The 20,980-nt window shown below is 47.7% G+C and overlaps 2 protein-coding genes across 7 annotated transcripts in view; one reads left to right on the top strand and one right to left on the bottom strand.

Annotated features, from left to right (window-relative positions):
• Window positions 1–11,724, top strand: part of DMTF1 (cyclin D binding myb like transcription factor 1) — a 30,195-nt gene extending 18,471 nt beyond the window's left edge. For 4 of the 6 annotated variants that reach the window (XM_065667364.1, XM_065667374.1, XM_065667340.1 and 1 more), the window contains 7 exons: window positions 215–366; window positions 1,784–1,999; window positions 4,353–4,438; window positions 5,242–5,400; window positions 6,220–6,600; window positions 9,425–9,572; window positions 10,363–11,724. In XM_065667364.1, coding sequence (XP_065523436.1) covers window positions 215–366; window positions 1,784–1,999; window positions 4,353–4,438; window positions 5,242–5,400; window positions 6,220–6,600; window positions 9,425–9,572; window positions 10,363–10,472 — 1,252 coding nt within the window. In that variant the 3' untranslated portion in view covers window positions 10,473–11,724. Of the gene's footprint in view, window positions 1–214; window positions 367–1,783; window positions 2,000–4,352; window positions 4,439–5,241; window positions 5,401–6,219; window positions 6,601–8,764; window positions 8,940–9,424; window positions 9,573–10,362 lie in introns of those variants that run through there. The other 2 variants (XM_065667348.1, XM_065667356.1) reach the window with 2 other exon arrangements.
• On the bottom strand, window positions 11,553–20,209 carry TMEM243 (transmembrane protein 243). The gene is made up of 4 exons (XM_065667388.1): window positions 20,044–20,209; window positions 14,365–14,415; window positions 13,444–13,548; window positions 11,553–12,241 (listed from the first exon to the last, which is right to left on the bottom strand). Exons 1-4 carry the CDS (start codon window positions 20,119–20,121, stop codon window positions 12,119–12,121), a joined length of 357 nt encoding a protein of 118 aa, XP_065523460.1. The 5' UTR covers window positions 20,122–20,209; the 3' UTR covers window positions 11,553–12,118.
• Window positions 20,210–20,980: the final 771 nt, after the last annotated feature.

Here is a 20,980-nt window from a genome sequence, read left to right on the forward strand (position 1 = left end):
TAACAGGTCTAGTCTATCTTCTGTTGTTTATGATTCTGCTTGACCTCTGGCAGCGTGGAGCCTTGGAAGCCTGTGTCGATTCATGAGCTCTGTTGGACTATTCACTAGCATGCCATTTTGCTGCTGTTACGTGTGACCAGACCAGAGATGTGCAACACCCCTTCCAGGCTGGAGGGTAGTTTCTAACAGGTAAATATTTTCTGTATCCTGCCAGGATAGCGGAACTTGAAGTGTCTGATGAAAATGACATCAATTGGGATTTACTAGCTGAAGGATGGAGTAGTGTCCGCTCACCACAGTGGCTTCGGAGTAAATGGTGGACCATTAAAAGACAGATTGCAAACCACAAAGATGTTTCATTCCCTGGTAATGTACTACTTGCACACTTCTCTTCTGAAAGCTCCTTTCACAAATGGCAAAGGAATAAGGCTGCATTTTGTTGTCTACTTACAGCATTGCTGGCCAAAGAGCACATTGCTGCTTTGCTGAAAGTTACTGGCCCCTTGGATCTGCTGGCTGGATTGCAGTCATTAAGTGTTTCAGTTAAAACAAGCCAAGCTGATGTAAAATGTACCCTTTAGTCGTATAGCAACTTATCTCACTTGGGCTAAAGTGAGAGCATGTATATAAGCAGCTCAGCTGGCAGATCTCAGATGATGATGATGATCTTTTTATGGAGGGCAGTGACCTCTTCAGGTGGCAGAGGATATGTATCTGCAGCCTAACAGTTCACCTCAGGTTAGATCTGTTACCTTTAAAATGTGAAAATGTAATCTGTGTGAGGTGCTGCACCTTTGCTGTAGACAGAAGGTAAATTTACTATGAGCTGTGCAGTGAGGAGGAGGGGAGGAATTGGGAATATACACCTCTCATAGCATTTTCTCATTCTTGGTTGGAGAAACTAGTGCCTGGCCAAAGGGTATTTCAGTCTCCATGACCTTGAGTCCTCCTTTTCTTTGACTTGGGGAGAGGGAAAAAAAAATCAGAGATTAATTATATTATAATTAAAGCTTCAATTTAATGGACGCTTTTGCTGTGGTCATTGCTGTGATTATGTATTAGTCATATCTGGAGGCTGCAGTCGAGAGGGTAGCCCTGTTACGCTTACTATACGTTAATAAGCAGTTGTTGTACCAAATAATTAATAATAACGTAAATATGCCACTGAATCAACAGGCTCCACTCTCTTTTCCCAGACAAAATGTCATGCTGTCAAGAGTGGGAGATGTTTAAGCACTTTGCTGTATTGAATGCTAGGAAAATAGAGGCCTCAGCCTTTGTAACCTTATATAAGTCAACTGGTCTCTCAGTGGAACTGAAGTGATCACAGAGAAGAAAGGTGGGTGGGTTTATTGTAGCAGTGGGCTACTTCATGTACTGATGAAGAGATGTAGCTTAACCACTGTGAGATTAATTCTCTCTTGCTCCCTGTTATCAGTGACACCTCTTGAGCAAATCCGCTTCCATGTTTTGTAAGATCGGAAGGTTTATTTCTGGTAGCAGCATTACACAACTAGTGACACTTGATTGTAGCTTGGGGATATACCAGGCATGGTTTTGGAGAGCTACAAAATTTTAGGAGCTTTGGTGACATGATCTAGTGTGAGGCTTCCCTGCCTATGGCAGGGGGTTGGAACTCTATGATCTTAAGGTCCTTTCCAAGCCAAACTATTCTGTGATTCAGAAGGATTTTGGTTACTTGTTTCATTGTGGATAAATCTCACATGCAGCATTTCAAGTGTGCCTCTTCAGCCTGCTTTAGCATGAGTATTCTTTCTCTCAGTGCTGATAAAGGGTCTTAAACAGCTCCATGAGAACCAAAAAAACAACCCAGGGCACCAGCTTTTGGAGAACAAATCTGGAAGTGGATTACCAAACACCAATCCCAGTTCGGGGGTGCAGCACGTGCAGATTCGGGTGGCTCGCTTAGAGGAGAACACAGGCAATGCACCGAGCCCTATGGCAGCTTTGCAGATTCCAGTCCAGATTACCCATGTCTGTAAGTAGCTGAAACAAACGACTGTCCTCTAATGAAACCTACAGCTTTCTTATGTTAAGATGGTGAAGGAGGAGTGGGCATGTCTTAAAGAATTCTGTTAATTCTGCCTTGGTGTTGCCATAACTTCACATTAAGGATTCCCGGATTCCATTTGCCTGTTTATAACTTTGTTAGGCAAGTGTAGTTGTTCCTGTGACAGTAGTACCAAGAAGCTGCAATTGGAGCACCTGCACATAGGGGTGTAGCTGTCTGTCTGTGTGCATGCACACAAGAGCTTGCCGTATGACCTGTTCTTGGAAAGGTTTCAGTACATAACCCTCTTAATGAAGATGCAGCATGTATCTATTTTTAAGGAATAAGGTTTATTCCTTAAAGGTTTATTCCTTCTGGTAGCTCTTGTCCAGAACAGTGAATATCACATACAAGATCTCCTTTTATAAAATACATACACCGCTGTCCATAAGTTCTGGTGAAGGACACTCAAGGGAAGGAATATAATGTTTTTTTCTAGTCCTGCTCTTCATTATGGAGCTATTTCTAGGCACAGACACTCTGGAAGGCGTTAGCTGCTGAGTCACACTGATAATCTGCTCTGACCACTTTATTGTGTTGTAAATTGATGCTTCCTGTGCTCTTAAGGATGAACTTCGCTCATTATCAAACATTTATTACCAGGTCTATTCTGATTGTAGTGCTTACTGCTTGTTCCTATAACTAATCTTACTTAGTGACTGTAGTCACTCTAGTTGAGTCACCCCATGTGCAGCCTGTGGTCCCCATTGGGTACTGGTTTGCATTGTTTGTCATTTGTGAAGTTCGTTAGGAAAACTTAGTGCTTCAGTCTTGCTGACTGCAAAATTAGTTCATCAGGTTAAGAACTGACTCTTCAGACAGTGACTAGATAGGCATTTGGTAAAGTAATTTCTCTTTATAATTTCATTACATTACCTAAATCTACTTACTAAGTGCCAGCTTCATTTTATCTGATCTATTTTGTCATTAGAATGACAAACAAGACCAAGCCAAGAACTTTTTACCTATCGTAATGCATCAGTGGTCTCAGACTTCCAACCCAGTTTGGCCAAAGCTGTTGTGTTTTGATGAGCAGGCAAGATGTGCTGGTGTTCTGTAACCTTTAGTCCTTTGTAATTGAATCCTGTAATGGTTATGCTGTGATGCCACTTGCCCCTGTCTGCCTCACAAGCCTTTTCCCCATTTCAGTCAGCTTTCCTGAAGAATTTCTGTTCATGTAATCAAAGTGAATTCTGTATTGTGCCTTTCCCAGTCCCAGGAGAGCTGAACCTTTTAGCCATTTTCAGCTGCATTTGATAGAAGGCTCAGGGTTTCAAAGGGGTGATTCCTGTAAGCTTCGTGAACATAACTGCCTGGGTAACAGACAGGCCACACCTTACAGCTGTCTGCTGCTAGGTACCAGGAAATCTGCAGCAGGAAACCTTGAACATGCCATTACAACAATAAAAGCTTCAAAATTGGAGCTTGTATCTTCTTAAGAGACCAAAATTATCCTATTTTGAAGCCACAGAGTCTGAGATGGCCAGGTTTCCAGTGCTTGGAGCACTGCTGTTATTACGTAGATCTCTTGCCCCTTTTTTTAATGTATTTATGAAATTAATCCCAGGCAAAATATTACTCTGCCTCCAGCATCCCAAAACTTGTGAGTTTTTTAACCATAATTATGGTTCTGAATAGGTTTTTTGATGTATTATAAATCTGTGGGTACAGGCTGTTCGGACATGACGATCTTGAAATATCTGATATCAGAACTGTTTTTAGTGCTTCTTTTTTGTTACTTTTAGAATTAATTGATCTAATTGTGTAAATAATTACACACTTGTAGTAAGAATACTGACAGCTTCTATACACTGCAATCATAACACACAGGGTGGCAGATATCTTGAAGAGCATCTGATGTTTCAGCAGTGGTGGACTTACTGTGGAGGGCAGAAAAGGTTAAAAATACAAAAAGACCCTGACATCAGTTTAAAACAAGGAATACATAATCCAAAGGATATCATTGCACCAGAACCTCTTACAAATCTCATTACAAAAGTAATTAGATCACATCAGATAACTATTTGTCTTACCTTTATCCCTGTGCGCTAAAACCATACCTTCTTCCTTTTGCTCTTTTGGATTTAGAACGCCCTCTTTAAATAGTATTGTATCTTAGGTACCAATCAAAGAACCTTGTCATTAGGATTGCAGCCAGTTTTCGTTTTCCTCTTACTGGAATGAACAGTACCCTGCTATGTACCAATTATAGTATGCTGTGCTTTCTGCAAGGCTGAAACCTGTTGGCTTACATACTTTCTTTCTATTCTTCATTTTGCAGCCTCAACTGATTCCCCTGCTGCTACTGTTGACTCTGAGACAATAGCACTAAACAGCGGAACACTACAGACCTTTGAGATTCTTCCAGTAAGTAACAGAGAACTGATATTCATTACTGTGCTTTTTTCTGTTAGGCACAGCTACTTCTTAGGCTATGTAACTGTGCATTTCCCCCCCCAGAATAAAAACAGTTCTTAAGTTGAAAGGGAAAGTTACAAGGTCTAAAAGTTAAAAGTTCAGAGCAAAATGTACATCTAAAGGTGTTGTTCATTAGGGCTGTGGAGTAAAATATGAAGTACAGTTAAATGCTTGAAATCCTAATGCTTTACTGCTGTGAAGTGTCCCTTTGTGCTTGTTGTTTTCTTGAACTCTGGGCCTATTAGGATGCTGGGGAGGGACTCTTCATTAGGGACTGTAGTAGGACAGTGAGCTCTATCCCTGGCTGTGTTCAAGGCCAGGTTGGACAGAGCCTTGGATGACATGGCAGGGGGGTAGGAACTGGATGATCTTAAGGCCCTTTCCAACCCTAACTATTCTATGATTCTGTAACAGAGCTAGAGGAAGCTCCCAGGAAGTAAAGATTCTCTCAGTTCTATTATACTGTAATTTATAACACAGTTTCTCTTTCATCTCAATGTTAAGAGTAAGTCAAATTTGTTCCCTTCTTACCTGCTGTTGTACAGTGTAATACAGTCTAAGCCTTAGTATTTGTCTTGGTAGCTGAAGTCTGTAGATGAGTTTCTACTTATCAGTGCAGTACAACAGTAGGGATTGGATTTGGTTGTTTTCCAGGAGAGTTACAGGTAGCTAGTTTGTGTAAGCAAGCGTGCTCCAAGCATGGCCCAGGGAGGCAGTGTGTTCATGTATTAAACTTGTATTGTCTTCTGTAGTCTTTCCATCTCCAGCCGACTGGCACACCGGGTACATACTTACTACAGACAAGCTCAAACCAAGGCCTTCCTCTAACACTGACAACTAGTCCTACCATGACCCTAACAGCTGCTGCTGCTCCAGCCTCCCCAGAACAGATCATAGTTCACGCCTTATCGGTATGTATTTTGAGCAGGGAAAAGACTGGAGTTTGGGCAGTGTGGGGAGGGGAACAGAACAATGCAGGCCCCTGTGTGTGTGCATGTGAAATTGAAAAAGCAGTTCTTAAGTCGTAACAGTGTTATTTTGCTTAAAATACTGAACAATTAGAACTTCTTTTTGTGTATTGTTTGTAAAAAGCAACTTCAGGTTGCTTCAAAACAACTTAGGGAGCAACTTCCTGCTTACTGTGGCTGAATAGGGTGTCTCCATCTAGTGGCTTGCTCCCCAATGAAACAAAACACTAGTTTCCTGTTACAGCTTCCAGTTCCACTTGCAAATGAATGTTGGTGTTCACAAAACTTGTACAGTAGTGACAGTGTTATTTCTTCTTGGAGGGAAAGGGAAGCAAACTGGAGATTGACTAATAAAAGTGATGTAAAATTCAGGGGAAAAAAAATGATCTTTTGAATCCGCAGTGATCCTCACCCGAACAGTTGCCTCTTTCATACTGCCTATTTATTTGTGACTTAAAGGAACAGGTGACACTAAATTCAGTCTATGAATTTCATCATTTAAGGCCAGGGAAGGTCAAGAGATGATCTGGGTGACATACTATATATATCATAGAATTCTAGAATGCCAGGTTAGAAGGAACCTCAAGGATGATCTGGTTCAACCTTTCTGGGCAAAGTATATATGTGAAACTCTAAATTACACTTAGTACTGAGTTCTTTGAATCCTTTTGCTTTTATTTGGTCTAAGATTTGAAAATACTTGGAGGAAAGTCTCTGATTTTTGGTGGATTTTGTTTGTCTCTTTGCAAATACTGCTTACAGCCAGAGCATTTGTTAAATACAAGTGACAATGTCACAGTGCAGTGCCACACACCCAGTGTCATAATCCGCACCGTGGCTGCCGAAGATATCTCCTCCTCTGTCACTCAGGCAGAACTTACTGTTGATTCAGACATTCAGTCGGCTCATCTGACAGATCCTCCAACCCTAGAAACAAATACCTTCCCAGATGACATCCATCAGTCCAAGCTGAGTGATCAACAGTCAGCCTACAGTGAAGATGAGGCCTCCAAATTCAGCAGCAGGAATAGTAGTGAACTGATGGATGGAGTTATGGTAAGAACTGAAGAGGAGATTTCAGAAGCCAGCCTGAAACAGGAAGAGGATACACAGTCTGATTTACCCAGCACTTACGTTACTGAGGTAAGGGTGTGCCTGGTACTTGATATTTTCCCAATTTCTGCATGGATAATAAATTCATTGTATCTTCAACCTTTGCATTAAGCTGTTTATATGAAATCTGTCAGTGATTTCAAGTACATCATGGTTCTCTGAGTGTTTTGTTCAGACCCTCTATCCTTCAGTTTCATTAACGTGTTATGGGTGTGAAAGCAATGACATTTAATTTGGTACTAAAGCTTTTATTTGACTTCATCTGGAACATGGAATACCTCAGGAGCTTCACTACTCAGGGTACTTTCGCATGATGATGTGGAAAGTAGGAATATTACTGGCAACTTCATCTGATTACTGTTTGATTCTGCTGTTTTAAACTAGGCTGTTAATTGTCCAACACATATTTTACAGGCAGATAGACTGCTGAGCAAGGGAGGTTGAGGTAGCATATTTAGGTTTTGCTCTGTGAAACTAGTAACAGAGATGCATCACAGTTTCCATTTCTGAGGACTTCTGTGAAACGTAGAACTCCAGTAAAATATCTGTTAAATTGGAATTCAAAGCATTTAAGCTATTTCTCTCTCTGGCCTCAGTTTTATTCTACTCCCACACCTGAGATGCAGAAATGAGTTTATCCCACTGATTTCAGGTATTTCGATTGTTTATATTAAATTCCTCCATCTTTCAGTTGCTGGAACTATGATAATGACTCAGTCAAGGAAAATAGAGATGCTACAAAGAAGATAACTCTCTTTAGTAGGTGGAAAATACTTTCCTTAAACTTGAGCAGGTTAGACTGTGAGAAAAGATGAGTTTGATTCGAATACCCCATCCTGTTCTCTAAACCAGAGTGCTGTACAGCTGCTGTAGTTCTGCTTTATCAGACTTGAAAATCCATTGTTGATAGGCTTTGGCTTTGTTAGGCTGCTGGTTTGAAACAGTTTCTAGTAGACGCTGCATATCCATTATGCCTTTACAAAGAGGAGGATCTTTGTACCTCTCACCAGTCTGCTACTGCAGAAGCATTTGAATCCTGAATACATCCAAAGCTGGGGATTCTTGTTCCACTTTCCTCTTTCTTGTCTCATGGTTGATACAGTTGTGATGAGATTCTCAACAGCTGGGTCATCCTGTCAGCTTTCTATTCTCAGTTTAAAGTTGCAGTCTCTGGAGGTAGAATTAGTAAACTTTTGCTATAAACCTACTTCCCAGTTACACTTTGTAGAAATCACTTACGGCAAGCAGAATATAAAGAGCTACTAAACTTTTTGCTATACAGTACAACAAACTGAGTTTGTAATTCTAATCTGCTCTACACTTCTAGTCAGATTCAAGTTTGACGTGTGTTTAAACTACAGGAAACAGTGAACTGGCTGTGAGTAACTCTGAGTGAAAAGTTGCCCTAGAAAGACATGCCTGCATGTTGCTTTCTTTCAGTCAATGTTATTTTTATGCATTTGACAGTATTGTCACTGTGGGTGTGGGTAGTGGGAAGCAGGCAGTCATGCTGCAGGGCTTTATTATTTCTGGCTGGGAAAGGTGCCCATTTGCCACAATGGCTTCTTTAGTTTTTCACGCCTCTTCTTCCCAGTTTCAAGCCTCGCAGCATACTGCTTGTCGTGGGCAGGTCCTGCAGTGTGCTCAGCAGAAAGCTGCTTCTGCAGGTCAAGTGTACAGCACCTTGCATGAATGGGTGCACATCAGGACCAAGTCACGTGCACTAAGCTGCAGCACAGGTAGTCAGGACTCTTCGGCAGCACTGGGGAAGGGGTTTTTAGGCAGGTGCCTTTATAAAAATACTATGAAGCTATGTAGGGGAACAAGTTTTCCTAAAAGAACCCCCCTGAGATGGAGGAACTGAAGGATTTTCATGAACAGAGAGGGCTGTAACCTCTCCCAGCTATTTCCTGCTCCCTCTGAAGAGAGTGGTAAGTCCAGGTACCTCCCATTCTGCCAGCAACATTTGATAGTATTCTACATCAGTGATTCATAGAATTATAGAATGGTTAGAGTTGGAAGGGACCTTAAAGATCATAAACCTTAAGCATATCACGCACAAAAACTGGAATCCAAACACCTCTGCTTATTCTAGCAGTACTGTCTAGGATGTCTTCACTGCATTTGCAGAACCAGGATTGTAATGGAGTGTGGCGTGGCAGTGAGTAAGCCAGATGTATTATTGCCATTGCAGTACTACAAGAGCCCAGGAAGAGAGGCAGCAGGAGCAGTTACTACAGAACTGGAAGAGACCAGGAGTATTGACAACTTGTACCTGGAAAGAATCAGTGTGTTAACAACTTTTCTGTGTCATGAAGTTCAGCTAAAAAAGTTTGGAGCCAACCTGCAGTCAGCAAGTGAGAGGGCAGGCAAGAGACAGCGATTAAAATGGGTCTTTTGAGCTCTGTGTTCAGTAGTTAAAACTTGACACATGTAGAAGTTGTGAAACTAAATACTAAGTTCAGATAAAGCTATTGCATTTGTGGAGCTGGTAAGTACTATGAAGGTATGCTTCAGTATCTCAGAACATCTAGGCAGCAATTAGTGGAGCAGCTTAGTTATTCCTCTTTGTACACAAAACCTTTGACTTAAAAGGGAACATTTTATCGCCACCTTGCAGTCTCTCCTGCCCTTGTGCTGCTCACAAGTTAGAATTCTTCTCATCTTGTTTTAGATGCCTGCACTAGGATGAAACATGCTCTATAAATGCTGAGGTAAACTGGTATTTCAATTTAATGAGACAGAATTCATCCAGGGAGTCTATTGCTTACTATGGAGTGTGGCTGAGCAAGGCAGGTTTTTCTATTTATGCTACCAAGGGTACTCTCACATCCTGTTCTTCTGTGTTGTGCAGGACCTGGGTTCGCCAACAATAGAAGAACAAGTTGATCAGCCTACCATAGATGATGAGACTGTGCTTATCGTTCCTTCTTCCCATGGTTTTATCCAGACAGCAGATGATATAGACAGTGAATCAGTCTTGCCCCTGACAACTCTAACAGGTACGACAGTTCCTTTCAGATGGTTGATGCCAGAGGTAGGATTCATAAATGGCACTTGACAGTTCCTGTAAACAACATTTTCTAGATCCTTGCTTTCTCTTAAGTAGTTTTCCATGTCATTGCTATGAAACTAAGCAAGTTGGTTACCCAGCTGGTAGCAGCAGAAGTGGAAGAAAGGCCCACTTAACCTCGTGGGAAAAGCATTGGAACAGCAGCTGCTTCATCTGCTGCTGAGCTGTTTCTGTCACCCTTGAGCCTTGAAATTAGTACATACAGGCTAATAAGTAACTCCTTCTTTAGCGTGCATTTCTTCATGCCTGGTGCTTGAATGAAACTTAGTTCTTATTTGAGAGAAAACCAGAGGCATCAGAAATGCACTTGATGCCTCTCATGGTGAGGGGCTGGGCTCTCTGGGGGGTGTTTGCACAGCACTCAGCTTGTGCCACGCTTCCCAGTGCCAAGAGTCATCTAAGGTTTGGAAGCAGCACAGATACATTCGCCCACTGCTGCACCTAACAAATCCTGCTTTCCACAGGAGGGATCTCCTTGCAGAGCCGTCAGAGGGTCAGCACGAGGCCTGAGACAGTAGTCACTGAAAGGACCAAATGTGACACTGGTTGCATCTGTATTAGTCATAGCTTACCTTCATACTGGAAACTGAGAACTGCCCAGTGTGAGCAATATTGCTTAAAGTTGTTTAAAATTCCAGATGGCACTTCTGTCTAAGTGTATTTTACATCTTGTTATAATGGCCCAGTAAGTAGTTCTGATGTACTATGTCTCTTGACAGATCCTATCCTGCAGCATCACGGAGATGGGTCCCACATCATTGGCTCATCGCTGGGCAGTCCTGACTCAGAAGATTCAAAGGATGTTGAAGATTTAGTGAGTTGTCACTGAGAAGCAGAAATGGTGTCCATTTTCTATTGACCATGTTTGCATCGTGAAATCAGTTACAACCCTGTGCCGCATTTCCAAAGAAAGGAGTCAGTCTGTGTCCTTAAACAGACACTTCCAGTGTGAAATGACTACAGTGCACTTTCTCTGCTCAGGCTGGTTACCTCCTTTGTAAAGGGTCACAGTGCAGCCAGCTGAAGCCTGATGTACTGCGTCTCAGCCAGGGTGTCTCAGTGTTCTAAAGAGCCTCTGTTGCAGTGCTCACTGGTAGCATCCACGTGGCCGGTTCGCATCTGACGCGTTACTGATGTGCTTGGACTGCACATCTGGAAAACTGGACGCAAGTCAGAGATCATGGACTGTAGCCTCTTAGTGCCGCAGCAAGGATTAGTTTGCACATGTTTCATGAAGAATGGGTGAGGATTTCTGCACTTACTGACTCTTGTGATACATGGAGTAAGAGACTGTTACATTTCAGGAAGAAATATATTCCGTCAAAGACTTCAGGGAGCATGGGCAGCATCATGAAGAAAAATGGTCTGTATTCCCATCTCACCTGGCTCAGTGCGCCTATGGCTTAGGAAGAAGACACAGAAGCTTATGGGACTTGCCAGGTCTGCTTGTTCCTGAGGAGTCCGTTGCTGGCAACGGGCAGAGCTCAGAAAGACCACTTGTGAAAAATCTCTTTCTTCTTTGCTTTTAATTTTCCTTCATCACTACAGCAAGCTCAATCAAAAGGGAAGGGCTGTGTGAAAGGGAAGCTACCAAGACCCACCAGCCTCCCCCACAAGCTTGTAACTCCTTCGAAGGTTGTAGTGAGTAGGCTGGAACAGTTCTCTCTCGCTGTTTACATGACACTACCAGCCACCTCTCCAGAGGTGTTTTATGCAGCAAGTTAGTTGGATGGGGGGTGGTGTCAGGGTGGCAAAGTCTTGGAGAAACAGCTCCGTGAGGAGCTGGGCATAGGGCCCCAAGGCAGAGGAAGCCAAGTAATTCAAGGTTTTGAAACAGACACTAGGCTGAGCAGCAGCCTTTTAGCTAGGGAATCAAGAGAAAAAGCTACAGAAACTAAAGACTCCTGTATAAATTATTTTATTTATTTCTGTAATTAGTTCTTCATAATCCAAAGTGGGGTTTTTTTTCAGTCTGTGGTTTTGTTAACGTGAGAAAAAATAAGCTGTAGTTTCAGATGGTTGCCTAGGGAACAGAAATGACTGTATATTCAGTTTCAACGAAATAAAGAGTATTTGTCTTACGGAACTGTAAGATGCCATTTATTTGTACTGCTACAGATCCTTTGCAGTGCTGCAGTTTGTACGGCCATAAAAAATGCAGGGGGTTTTGTTTTTCCAAAATGAAAAAACTTGTGCCATTCTGAACCATCAGCACAACTGGAATGTTCATCAAGCGCAACAAGAGCTCTTCAAAAGAAAGCAGAATGTCACATCTTACGGCAGTAGTTCTCCCGACCAAGAGGGACATTACATATACATTTACATGAAAATCATGTACTGATTTATCCTTGCTCAACCCACTTCTTGCCTCTCAGGCTGATCGTCCTCACTTCAACATCTCAAGCGGAGCTGAGAGCCAAGCTAAAAGCGGTCTGACACGGCCTCAGCATCACTGCTGGGGCTTCCCGATGTCCGTCATTTACCCACTTCATGGAAGTACAGGTTGGCACATATACATAACATGACAATAGAAAACAATATATAGTATATCAGGTTCCTGAATTTAGGTTCCAGGTCTCCTTGTCGATACCAGTAGATCTAGAAGAGAGGAGGAGTCTGTATTACTTTAAAAGGCCAGGTACTCCGAGGAAACCTTCTCTGGTAACTGAACTGGCAACTTAGAGACCTTTCTTTGCCTTTAAAACAGCTGAGCTTCACCTGCCTAGAGAGGACCAGGTGTAGAATCCAGCTACTTCTCTTAACAATTAAATGAAGAAATACCACCTGCTTTCTTAGCATGCTTGAAGAACACATAAACAAGGATTTGGCAAGGTGTTTCTCCCCAAAACAGGCTCTTTGCAAAACCAGGGTGCCAGGTTAGCTACGAAGCCATGGGTTGTGTTGTCAGCTCTGTTGTGGGTGGGCAGGTTGGTTTTTTTAAAACACTCAGAACTGGCTACACCCTGGTGGATAAGGACAAACACCAGGTTTTGCACTGCACTGTCTTATCTTGGGCAGAGGCATGGCCACCATGAACTAGAACCCAGCACTGACCAGGCACCACAGAGCAACTTCCCAGCTTATCCAGCAGTGAGGGGCAGAGGCTCGGGGCTGTGACTGTTCCAGGTCACAGCAGGGTGAGGAGAATGCTCTGAGTGTGAAAGCTACAGCAGAGGAAGGAGCCACTGATGCCCCTGCCCCTGGCAGGCGGGCTGGACTACGTCTTTGAAGGTCCCTTCCAACCCAAACTGTTCTGTGAACTCTGGCCTGCCAATTCCCTTTGCCAGCGCCTAGGACCAACTCTCTTGGGGTGCCGCAGCTGCTGAGTAGAGGAACCTCTGCTGCTACCCTGATGAAATGCCACCATCTGTAGCTTCCTACCACTGCAACTCATGCCCTGTGCCTGACTTCTGCAAGTGCCTGGCTGGCCCCACCACTTCAAGTTCAAGTGTTTTGCTCCACCCCGGGTATTCTGCAGCATAATCCACCTTTGTTCCCAATCCACTTCTCTGCTCCCTGGCTTCCTACTTCATGTCCCCACTGGCAGCTACAGATGGCACTGTCACAGAGGTGACAAGTCTTGCATCACTGCTGCTCTGTAGAAGTTGGCTTAGTCCACACGTTTACTCTGCACTCAGTGCAAAACTGTTACCACCCTTTCATTGTCAGCTTGTTTTATGGAGGCAGGAAGGCTTTCTAGGAGAGTGTGGAAAAGGTGGCACCACATTGAGCACATCTTACTCAGATTCATCCTCACTCACCAGCTCAAAAGCTCATACAGCCAATGTGGTGGTACTCACAAGTATGCCAGCAGAGATGCAACACAAGGAGATGCAGAAAGCAAGAAATACATTCACGGGCTTTGGAGGTAGTTGCGGGAAGACAAAAGCACTGATTAGAGTGACCTGTGTGGAGGCAAACACAGATGAAGACTCTCAGTGAGGATGCTGGTGTGCCACAGCACTCACATCCTCACCTCCCTCCCTGCTCTTTAACTCCCACCCATGAAGAGCTGGAAGCAGATGCAACATTCTGGAGGTAAACCACTTTGCGCAACTGCAGACTTCAGAGCAGTGGAAAACAACACTGAAAGCTTTGGTTTGCTATTCGGGCTTGTTGCTGGATACATCCTCCAAGCACCCAGCAAGCCAGCAGGCACGGGGGTGTATGCTGCCCATGTAGGAGCATCCCTTAGCCAAGCTTTCCACTGGCACCCTGGCTCTCAAACGATGCTGCCACCATGGACCACAGAACTGGTGCTCTCCAGTCACAATGGCCCTGGGTCTGTCTTTAAATGTCTTTAAAGCTTGGGGAAAGCAGAGCTCGGGAGAGTGACAAGTGGGAAAAACTTCTATAAGCATAAATAGAGGGTAATAAATTACAAGTAGAAGGAAGTAAAGAGAAGTAAACACGTTCTGCTGGGTCATAAGCACTTTGTCACCTTGCCCAGCCTCACATCCAGCTGGTGGAAGGACAGTCTGCCCGTGGACTTGGGGCTTTTTATTGTGCAGACAGATCTTAAAACATGGCTTGAAGTAAGGTACTGTCCTCCTGTTATCGAAGAGTTTTAAAACACAGATGTGCCTCAGAGGGACAGCCTGGGCCCCAGACTACAGCCTGTTGGGTCTGAAGTGTCACCACCGGTTTTGGGGAGGAACTCTGGGTTTTAGCCCATTCCCTAAGGGAGGCACGAAACACAGGATGGGATGGGGCATACTCACAACAAGCAGCAAGGACGTTAAGCCGCCAACAACTAGATTGACGATTCTGTCCTGAAGAGAAGAGAGGATGGTTACACTTGGCGTGCCAAAAACCCCCACATAGGACAGACTGGTAACCAACCCCACTGAGAGCACAGCATCAGCCAGGACCCCTGTGAAACCCAGCACACCCAGCAGCACCACTGGGGCTCCCTGCTCAGCTCTGCCACGCAGGAGGGTTTCCCTCCCTCTGACTCCATGGAGCTCAGGGAGATTGTAGGGACCAAGTCCTTGTGCAGCAGGTTTGCTCACTGGCAACTGGATTCTTTGCTCATCCAAATAATTACAGTTATGCAAATCCTTCTTATAAAGTGGGAATGGACAGATGGAGGTTGTCAAAAAAGCTTATTTTAGCCTCAGAACTAATAGCTTGATGCTGTCTTAAGGTGGGAATTCTTGGGCTGTGGCAAGGAGGTGGAGCATTCCCTGCACCTCAGACATCCCCCCCCCAACACCACCAGACCTGAACACACCTCAGGGGGCCCTGCTAGGATGGACACATATTGCCCCCTACTTCTGTATGTGGTTCCCCATGAGCATAAAATACTTGGTTGGGAAGAGACAACCTCTTGGGAAGAGGTATCCCGCGGTGTCAGCATCACGATCCCACCCCAGACGGCATGAGGACTGGCAGTGACCCTGGGCTCTGTGAGTGCTCAGGGCAGGACCCCATAGTGATGCAGTCACTGGAGTAAAAAATGCCTTGATGCAAGAGGAGAACATTCCCACCCCTGCTGGGATACCTCCTCCTCCGTTTCTTTTTGTGTTGCTCTGAGGATAAACATCTATGGCCAAAGTCAGACCGGGCTACACGCAGTCAGGTGTAACACCCCAAATAAAACACTAGAAAAGCAGCTACAGCAGGAAAGATGTGCAGAGGATAAACCCCCAGAACTTCAATTAATTATACTGAGATTGTATCTTTAGTTATATCATTAGTTGGGTATGGTTAAAGGAAAGGGAGAAAAGAGTTCAAGCAGTGACAGCATCTTGCCCAAGACATCCCAGCCAGCAGGCATGGCAGCCCAGGTTTCCCTCCTCCTGGCCCTGCATCCGTATTCCCTCCTAGCACTGCATTTTGGAAGAAGAGTTGTAGAAGCCCCAGGTCATGAAGTACCACATGGCAGGAGGAGAAAGCAGAGAGCAAAGAGGATGAGGCAGAGAGCAGAGATGCTACTGCAGACCTGACCTAAGGCTAGGTGGAGCTCAGGCACCTGAGCCTGCGGTTCAGTGACAGGCAGATGCTGTGTTCATCCCCAAAGTAAAGGACCACATCCAGCAGCAGACCCTTTAAAACCTCTTCTGTTAGACCCCAGCATGAAACCAGCCCCTTTGTGCTCCGACAGCCCCAAGCCATGGGGGCACAGTGGTGTCTGCAGCAGTGACTCCATCACCAGCATCCCCTGCGCAAGGTCCTCACCAGCCAGGCACAAACGCTTTTCCTCACCAGTATCTCCATACACAGTGTTGGCAATAGCACAACAGCCCCGCGGAGCCATGTACAAGGTACCCACCACCCCAAAACGAGCTAAGAGACATAAACCCAGGCGAATGCAAGCACCCTACCTCCATGGGAGTGTGTCACGACAGCTCAGCTGAGCTCCTCCACCTGAACTGAAATACATTCACAGAATCATAGAATCAGCTGGGCTGGAAAAGACCTTTGAGATCCTCAAACACCCCAGGGCTGCCAAAGCCACTACTAAACCATGTCACTAAATCTAGACATGGAGGCATCCTTACCCCCAAAACCAACTCTGGTAACAGGAGAGGACAGCGGGCTTGCTCTGCAGGCCCAGCAGAGCCCAACAAGGTGGCTTTATGGAGGGGGACCAGAGTTTGCATTCTGGCTCAGCACCTCAGGGACATGAGGGGTGGCAGGAGATGAGCAGCTGGGTCCCTTCTCCCTTTGTACCATGGGGTTTGAACAGCAGAGGAAGGGGCAGGAAAGCCGAGGAGCCAGCTGCAGAGCAGCAGTGGGTCACCATCCACTACGGCTAAGCCAGTGAGCACAGTCACAACCAGGTCTCCATAGAGTGACGGACACATGGTCACAGACCTATGGACAGGATACACCACCAGACACTCAGCCATGATTAAGTTTCTCCTAATTAACTACAGACTTGGATGGTGGCAGTTTTAACATGGGGAGAATTCACCCTGTTTACCATGACAGAGGCTGGTCTGACAAGAGAAAATGAGGGGTTTGGACCCAGAGGTGACCACAGAGCACTTCTCCCTGCCTATTTTATGTGGTGTCCAATGAGAGCATCCCCCCAGCACAGCACCCCCTTATCTCACACCACCGAGTGATGGGTGCCCTCAGTGGCAACCAGCCCCTGCAGGTCAGAGCATCCCCTTCCCCATGCTTACACCTGCGGTCACTACAACGTTCCCTCAGCAGAAGAGGGTATTTCGGGCTCCGAGGATTAGAGCCACTGATCCTGAAATCCCAGGCTTGGCAGAGCGGCCAGTGGCTGTATTCCTCAGTGCCCACTGACACTTCAGCCCCAGGCAGCTTAGCACAGCAAAAAGGTTAAAAATACACAAGCAGAGGCCAAGGCGGCTAAAGGGATTGGGGATGACAGAGCCTTTCACCTCCAGGCTGTGTCCGACAGCGGGGGCAGACACTTGTGGGTAGCAGGAACAGGCTGTGAGGAGCTGGGTGTCCTCCCATCCAGGGAGGCTTTGTTCTCCAACACTTGTATTATGGTAGCTGCTATAGAGAAAAGACTAAAGCAGCACGCGCAGAAGTGAGGATGCAGGATCACGGATGCTGAATCCTGCTCCAGCCCTGCAGCTGATGGGGGTCCCAGTTCAGCTGGGACAAAGCTGTTCCCCGCAGGCAATGAATTCTAGCATTGCACAAGCTGCATTTCGACACAGGAGGGTTTCTGCCTCTCCTCCTGCTTCAGGGAAGGAGTTGCAGCGGCCGGAGGCACCAGGCTTGTCCCGGGGCAGAGATTCCCCCCAGCTGCCTTTGGGAAAGGGAGGCAGGCCAGGAAGCATCCTCACAAAGCAGGAGGGCACAAACCAGGATCCTTCGGGATCTGGGTCACGGCTGCAACAGGAAAACTGCAACAGGGTGTATCCGCACCGCTGTGCCCGCTGTACAGGCTTTGACAGAGCAACAGCTTTGCTCTTCACCCCATTCCAGCTCAGGACCTTGCATCCTCCAGGTTAGTGTCCTGTGGGCACTGTTCCCATGGGGAACAAGCCCCTGGCAGAAGCCTGGTGAAGGGTGCAGGCTGGTTCTGGAGGGCATGTGCCTGGTGGATCTCTGCGGGCGTGATGGAAAAGCCATTTTTATGACTTACACCAGCAAGTGCAGATGGGCAGCAGCAATCCCAGCCACAGGGAACACCGTGATCCCGTGCCAAACGACATGGAAGAGTAGACAGCGTATGGTCCCTGTGCAAAGAGCTGGGCTCGGGGCCACGCTGCTGTGCCCTCGAAGGCTCCTCATTCCCATCTCGAGCTGCTCAGCCTCTTCCCATTGCGTTCTGCATCCAACCCACAGCAATTAACACCCATCCACCCACATTTACACGCTCCCATCACAGAGGAGCCCAAGCAGCTCCCGCTTCCAACTCCTTTCCTAAGAAGTCCTGCATCTGCAACGCTCCATCTCTGCCACCTTACACTGCTTGTGCCTTTGCTTTGCATCTCCTTGTACCTGCTCGCTGCCAGCGCTGCATCCCTTGTAACCACAGCTGAATCCACAGTGCTTGGCATCCATCAGCACCGCGTTGCTGCCACTCTCCTGCATCCCACTGGACTCCTTCAGTACCAGCTTGTCCCCATTGCCTCAGCAGCCGGTATGGGAGAGTGAAGCAGCCAGACCATGGCAAGGGAAGGAAGCCAGTGCTGCTGCACAGCTCCCACTACAGCCCCAAAGCCACCAGCATGGACAGCAGGAGGACACAGGGCGGGAAGAACAGGGCATCCCCATCTCTACATCCATGTCCAAATGCCGGCCAGGGTGCAAGACCCCTGCTTTGGGTGCCTGGGGCACACACACTGCCACTGCCCATCCCCATGGCCTCATGGCCAGCCCAAGCAGAGGGTCCCGGTGTGCCAGCAACAGCCATCACCTGCAGGGACCCATAAGCAGAGCCGGGCATGGGCAGACACGCTTCTCCCAGCAGATCTGCTCCTGCTTCACAGCAAAGTTCAGCGCTGCCATTCCCGAGACAGAACATTTCCAGCTCTGGACATCACCAGCATCCATCTCTAACCAAGGGAGTCTGGGATGAAACCACCCCAGCCAGCACAGCGAGCCCATGTCCACTGGACACAGGAATGGCCACCGCTGGGCCTACGCGATGAGTTCCAAAAGCAGCCGCAGGAGGGGATGACATGCAGGACATCGGACCCCCATTCCAGCCTAGGATCTGGAATTTGCATGCCATGTTTATTACTTACTTTGTGAGCTGACAGAGACGGGGATCAGGGATCAAAGGCCTGACCTGGGCTGGAGAGTTTGGGGTCTGCTGCTGGAACCACTGCCTGCTCCAGTGGCACATCCCGGTCCCTGAAGTCCTCATCCCTGGAAACTTCCCCAAATCCCTGACCAAGAACCAGCCACCACAACCCCAACACAGGGCACTGCTCCAGCAAAGGTCCTCTTAGCACCAGCACTCCCCATCAGGGCCATCCCCACTGCACTGATCCTCTCGGATGCCCTGCCTGTCCTCCTCCCATCCCACACCATTCCTGTTTCACCCCTAAATCCAGCTGGAATCACTGTACTTGTATTTCTACTGAACATTAGCATTGTAGCAGCAGTTGCAAGTACTTGCAAAGTCCAAACAGCCCCCATCCCATCCCATCTCATCCCCATCAAAGCAATGGCCACAGACCCAGGCACACACAACCCTGCTATGGGGCGGCACAGCCTGGGGTGACCCCAGCCCCTTCCGGGGGTCCCCCACACCTGGCGCTCTCTGCACGCCAAGGCCCCGCTCCTCACCGGGGCTGGGGGGGAGGTTTGGAAAGGGACGTCCGACAGGGGCCATGTGCTGGGGTCCCTGGGCTCTGTTTGGGGGTCCCGGGACTCTAACAGGGGGGTCCCGGGGCTGTATTGAGGGCGCTGGAGCTCTGTTTGGGGGGTCCTGGTGCTCTCTTTGGGGGTCCCGGGGCTGTGTTTGGGGTCCTGGGGCTGTGTTTGGGATCCTGGGGCTGTGTTCGGGGTCCCGCGGCTCTAGTGGAGGGTCCCGGGGCTGTGTTTGGGGTCCCGGGGCTGTGTCTGGGGTCCTGGGGCTGTGTTTGGGGTCCCGGGGCTCTATTGGAGGGTCCCGGGGCTGTGTTTGGGGTCCCGGGGCTGTGTTTGGGGTCCTGGGGCTGTGTTTGGGGTCCCGGGGCTGTGTTTGGGGCCCCAGGGCTCTATTGGAGGGTCCCGGGATCTATTTCGGGGTCCCGGGGCTGTACTGGGGGCTCTGGGGCTCTGTCTGGGGGATCCTGGGGCTGTGTTTGGGGTCCTGGGGCTTGTCTTGGGGGCTGTGGGGCTCTGCCTGGGGGGTCCCGGGGCCGTGCTGGGGGTCCCGGCGCTGCCTCCGCGGGTCCCGGGGCTCCACTGCCGGGTCCCGGGGCCGTGCTGCGGTCCCGCTGTGTGCCGCCGTGGCCGCGCTCGCCGCTCACCCTGGCCGAGGTCTCCCCGAACAGCGGGCGGTTGCTGGGCCCGTCCGTGCCGTACCCGCGGCCGGTGAACCCCTCCATGGCGCCGGGGCGGCGGTTGCTCCCTCATGCTGCGCCCCAACGCCCGCCGCGCGTGCCCGCGCCGCTCCGCGCGTCCCCGCGCCGCTCCGCGCGCCCCCGCCGCGCACGGACACGCCCCCCCCCCCCCCCCGCGCGCCGCCGGGAGCGGAGGAGGAGGGGGGAGAGCTGCGGCGGGGGCGGGGGCGGGGAGAGCGGGGGTAACGCGCGGTCACGCGGAACCATCCGCGGGAACTCCGGCCTTGGGGACTGGGACGGGACGGGACGGGACGGGACGGGGTGGAATGGGACGGGACGGGGTGGAACGGGACGGGGTGGGACGGGATGGGGTGGAATGGGACGGGGTGGAATGGGACGGGACGGGGTGGAACGGGACGGGGTGGGACGGGATGGGGTGGAATGGGACGGGGTGGAATGGGACGGGACGGGGTGGAACGGGACGGGGTGGGACGGGACGGGGTGGTGTGTAACTCGGCAGAGCTGTGTAGTTTAAGCAAATCTCACCATTGGGGATGATACTCGGGGAAATTAAGATTTTATTTGATTTTATTCGATTTTATTCTGTTCTGGTTTATTGTATTTTGTTCTATTTCATTTATTTTTTATTTTATTCTACTTTACTTTGTTCTGTTTTATTTTACTCTCTTCTATTTAATTCTATTTCACTCTATTCTTATTTTTCCCTTTTTGTGGTTTTTGGTTTTTTTTTTTATTTAAAATAAAAATTAATACTTTTTTATTTTAGTTTGGTTTGATGGTTATTTATTTATTTATTTGTTTGTTTGCCCTTTTTTTTCCCCTCTGATTTTTTCACTTTACTTTACAAGCACTCACTGGTGGCAGAGCTGAGGCTGGACTCGCT

Source organism: Lathamus discolor, chromosome 1, assembly GCF_037157495.1.
Source record: "Lathamus discolor isolate bLatDis1 chromosome 1, bLatDis1.hap1, whole genome shotgun sequence".
NCBI lineage: Eukaryota > Metazoa > Chordata > Aves > Psittaciformes > Psittacidae > Lathamus > Lathamus discolor.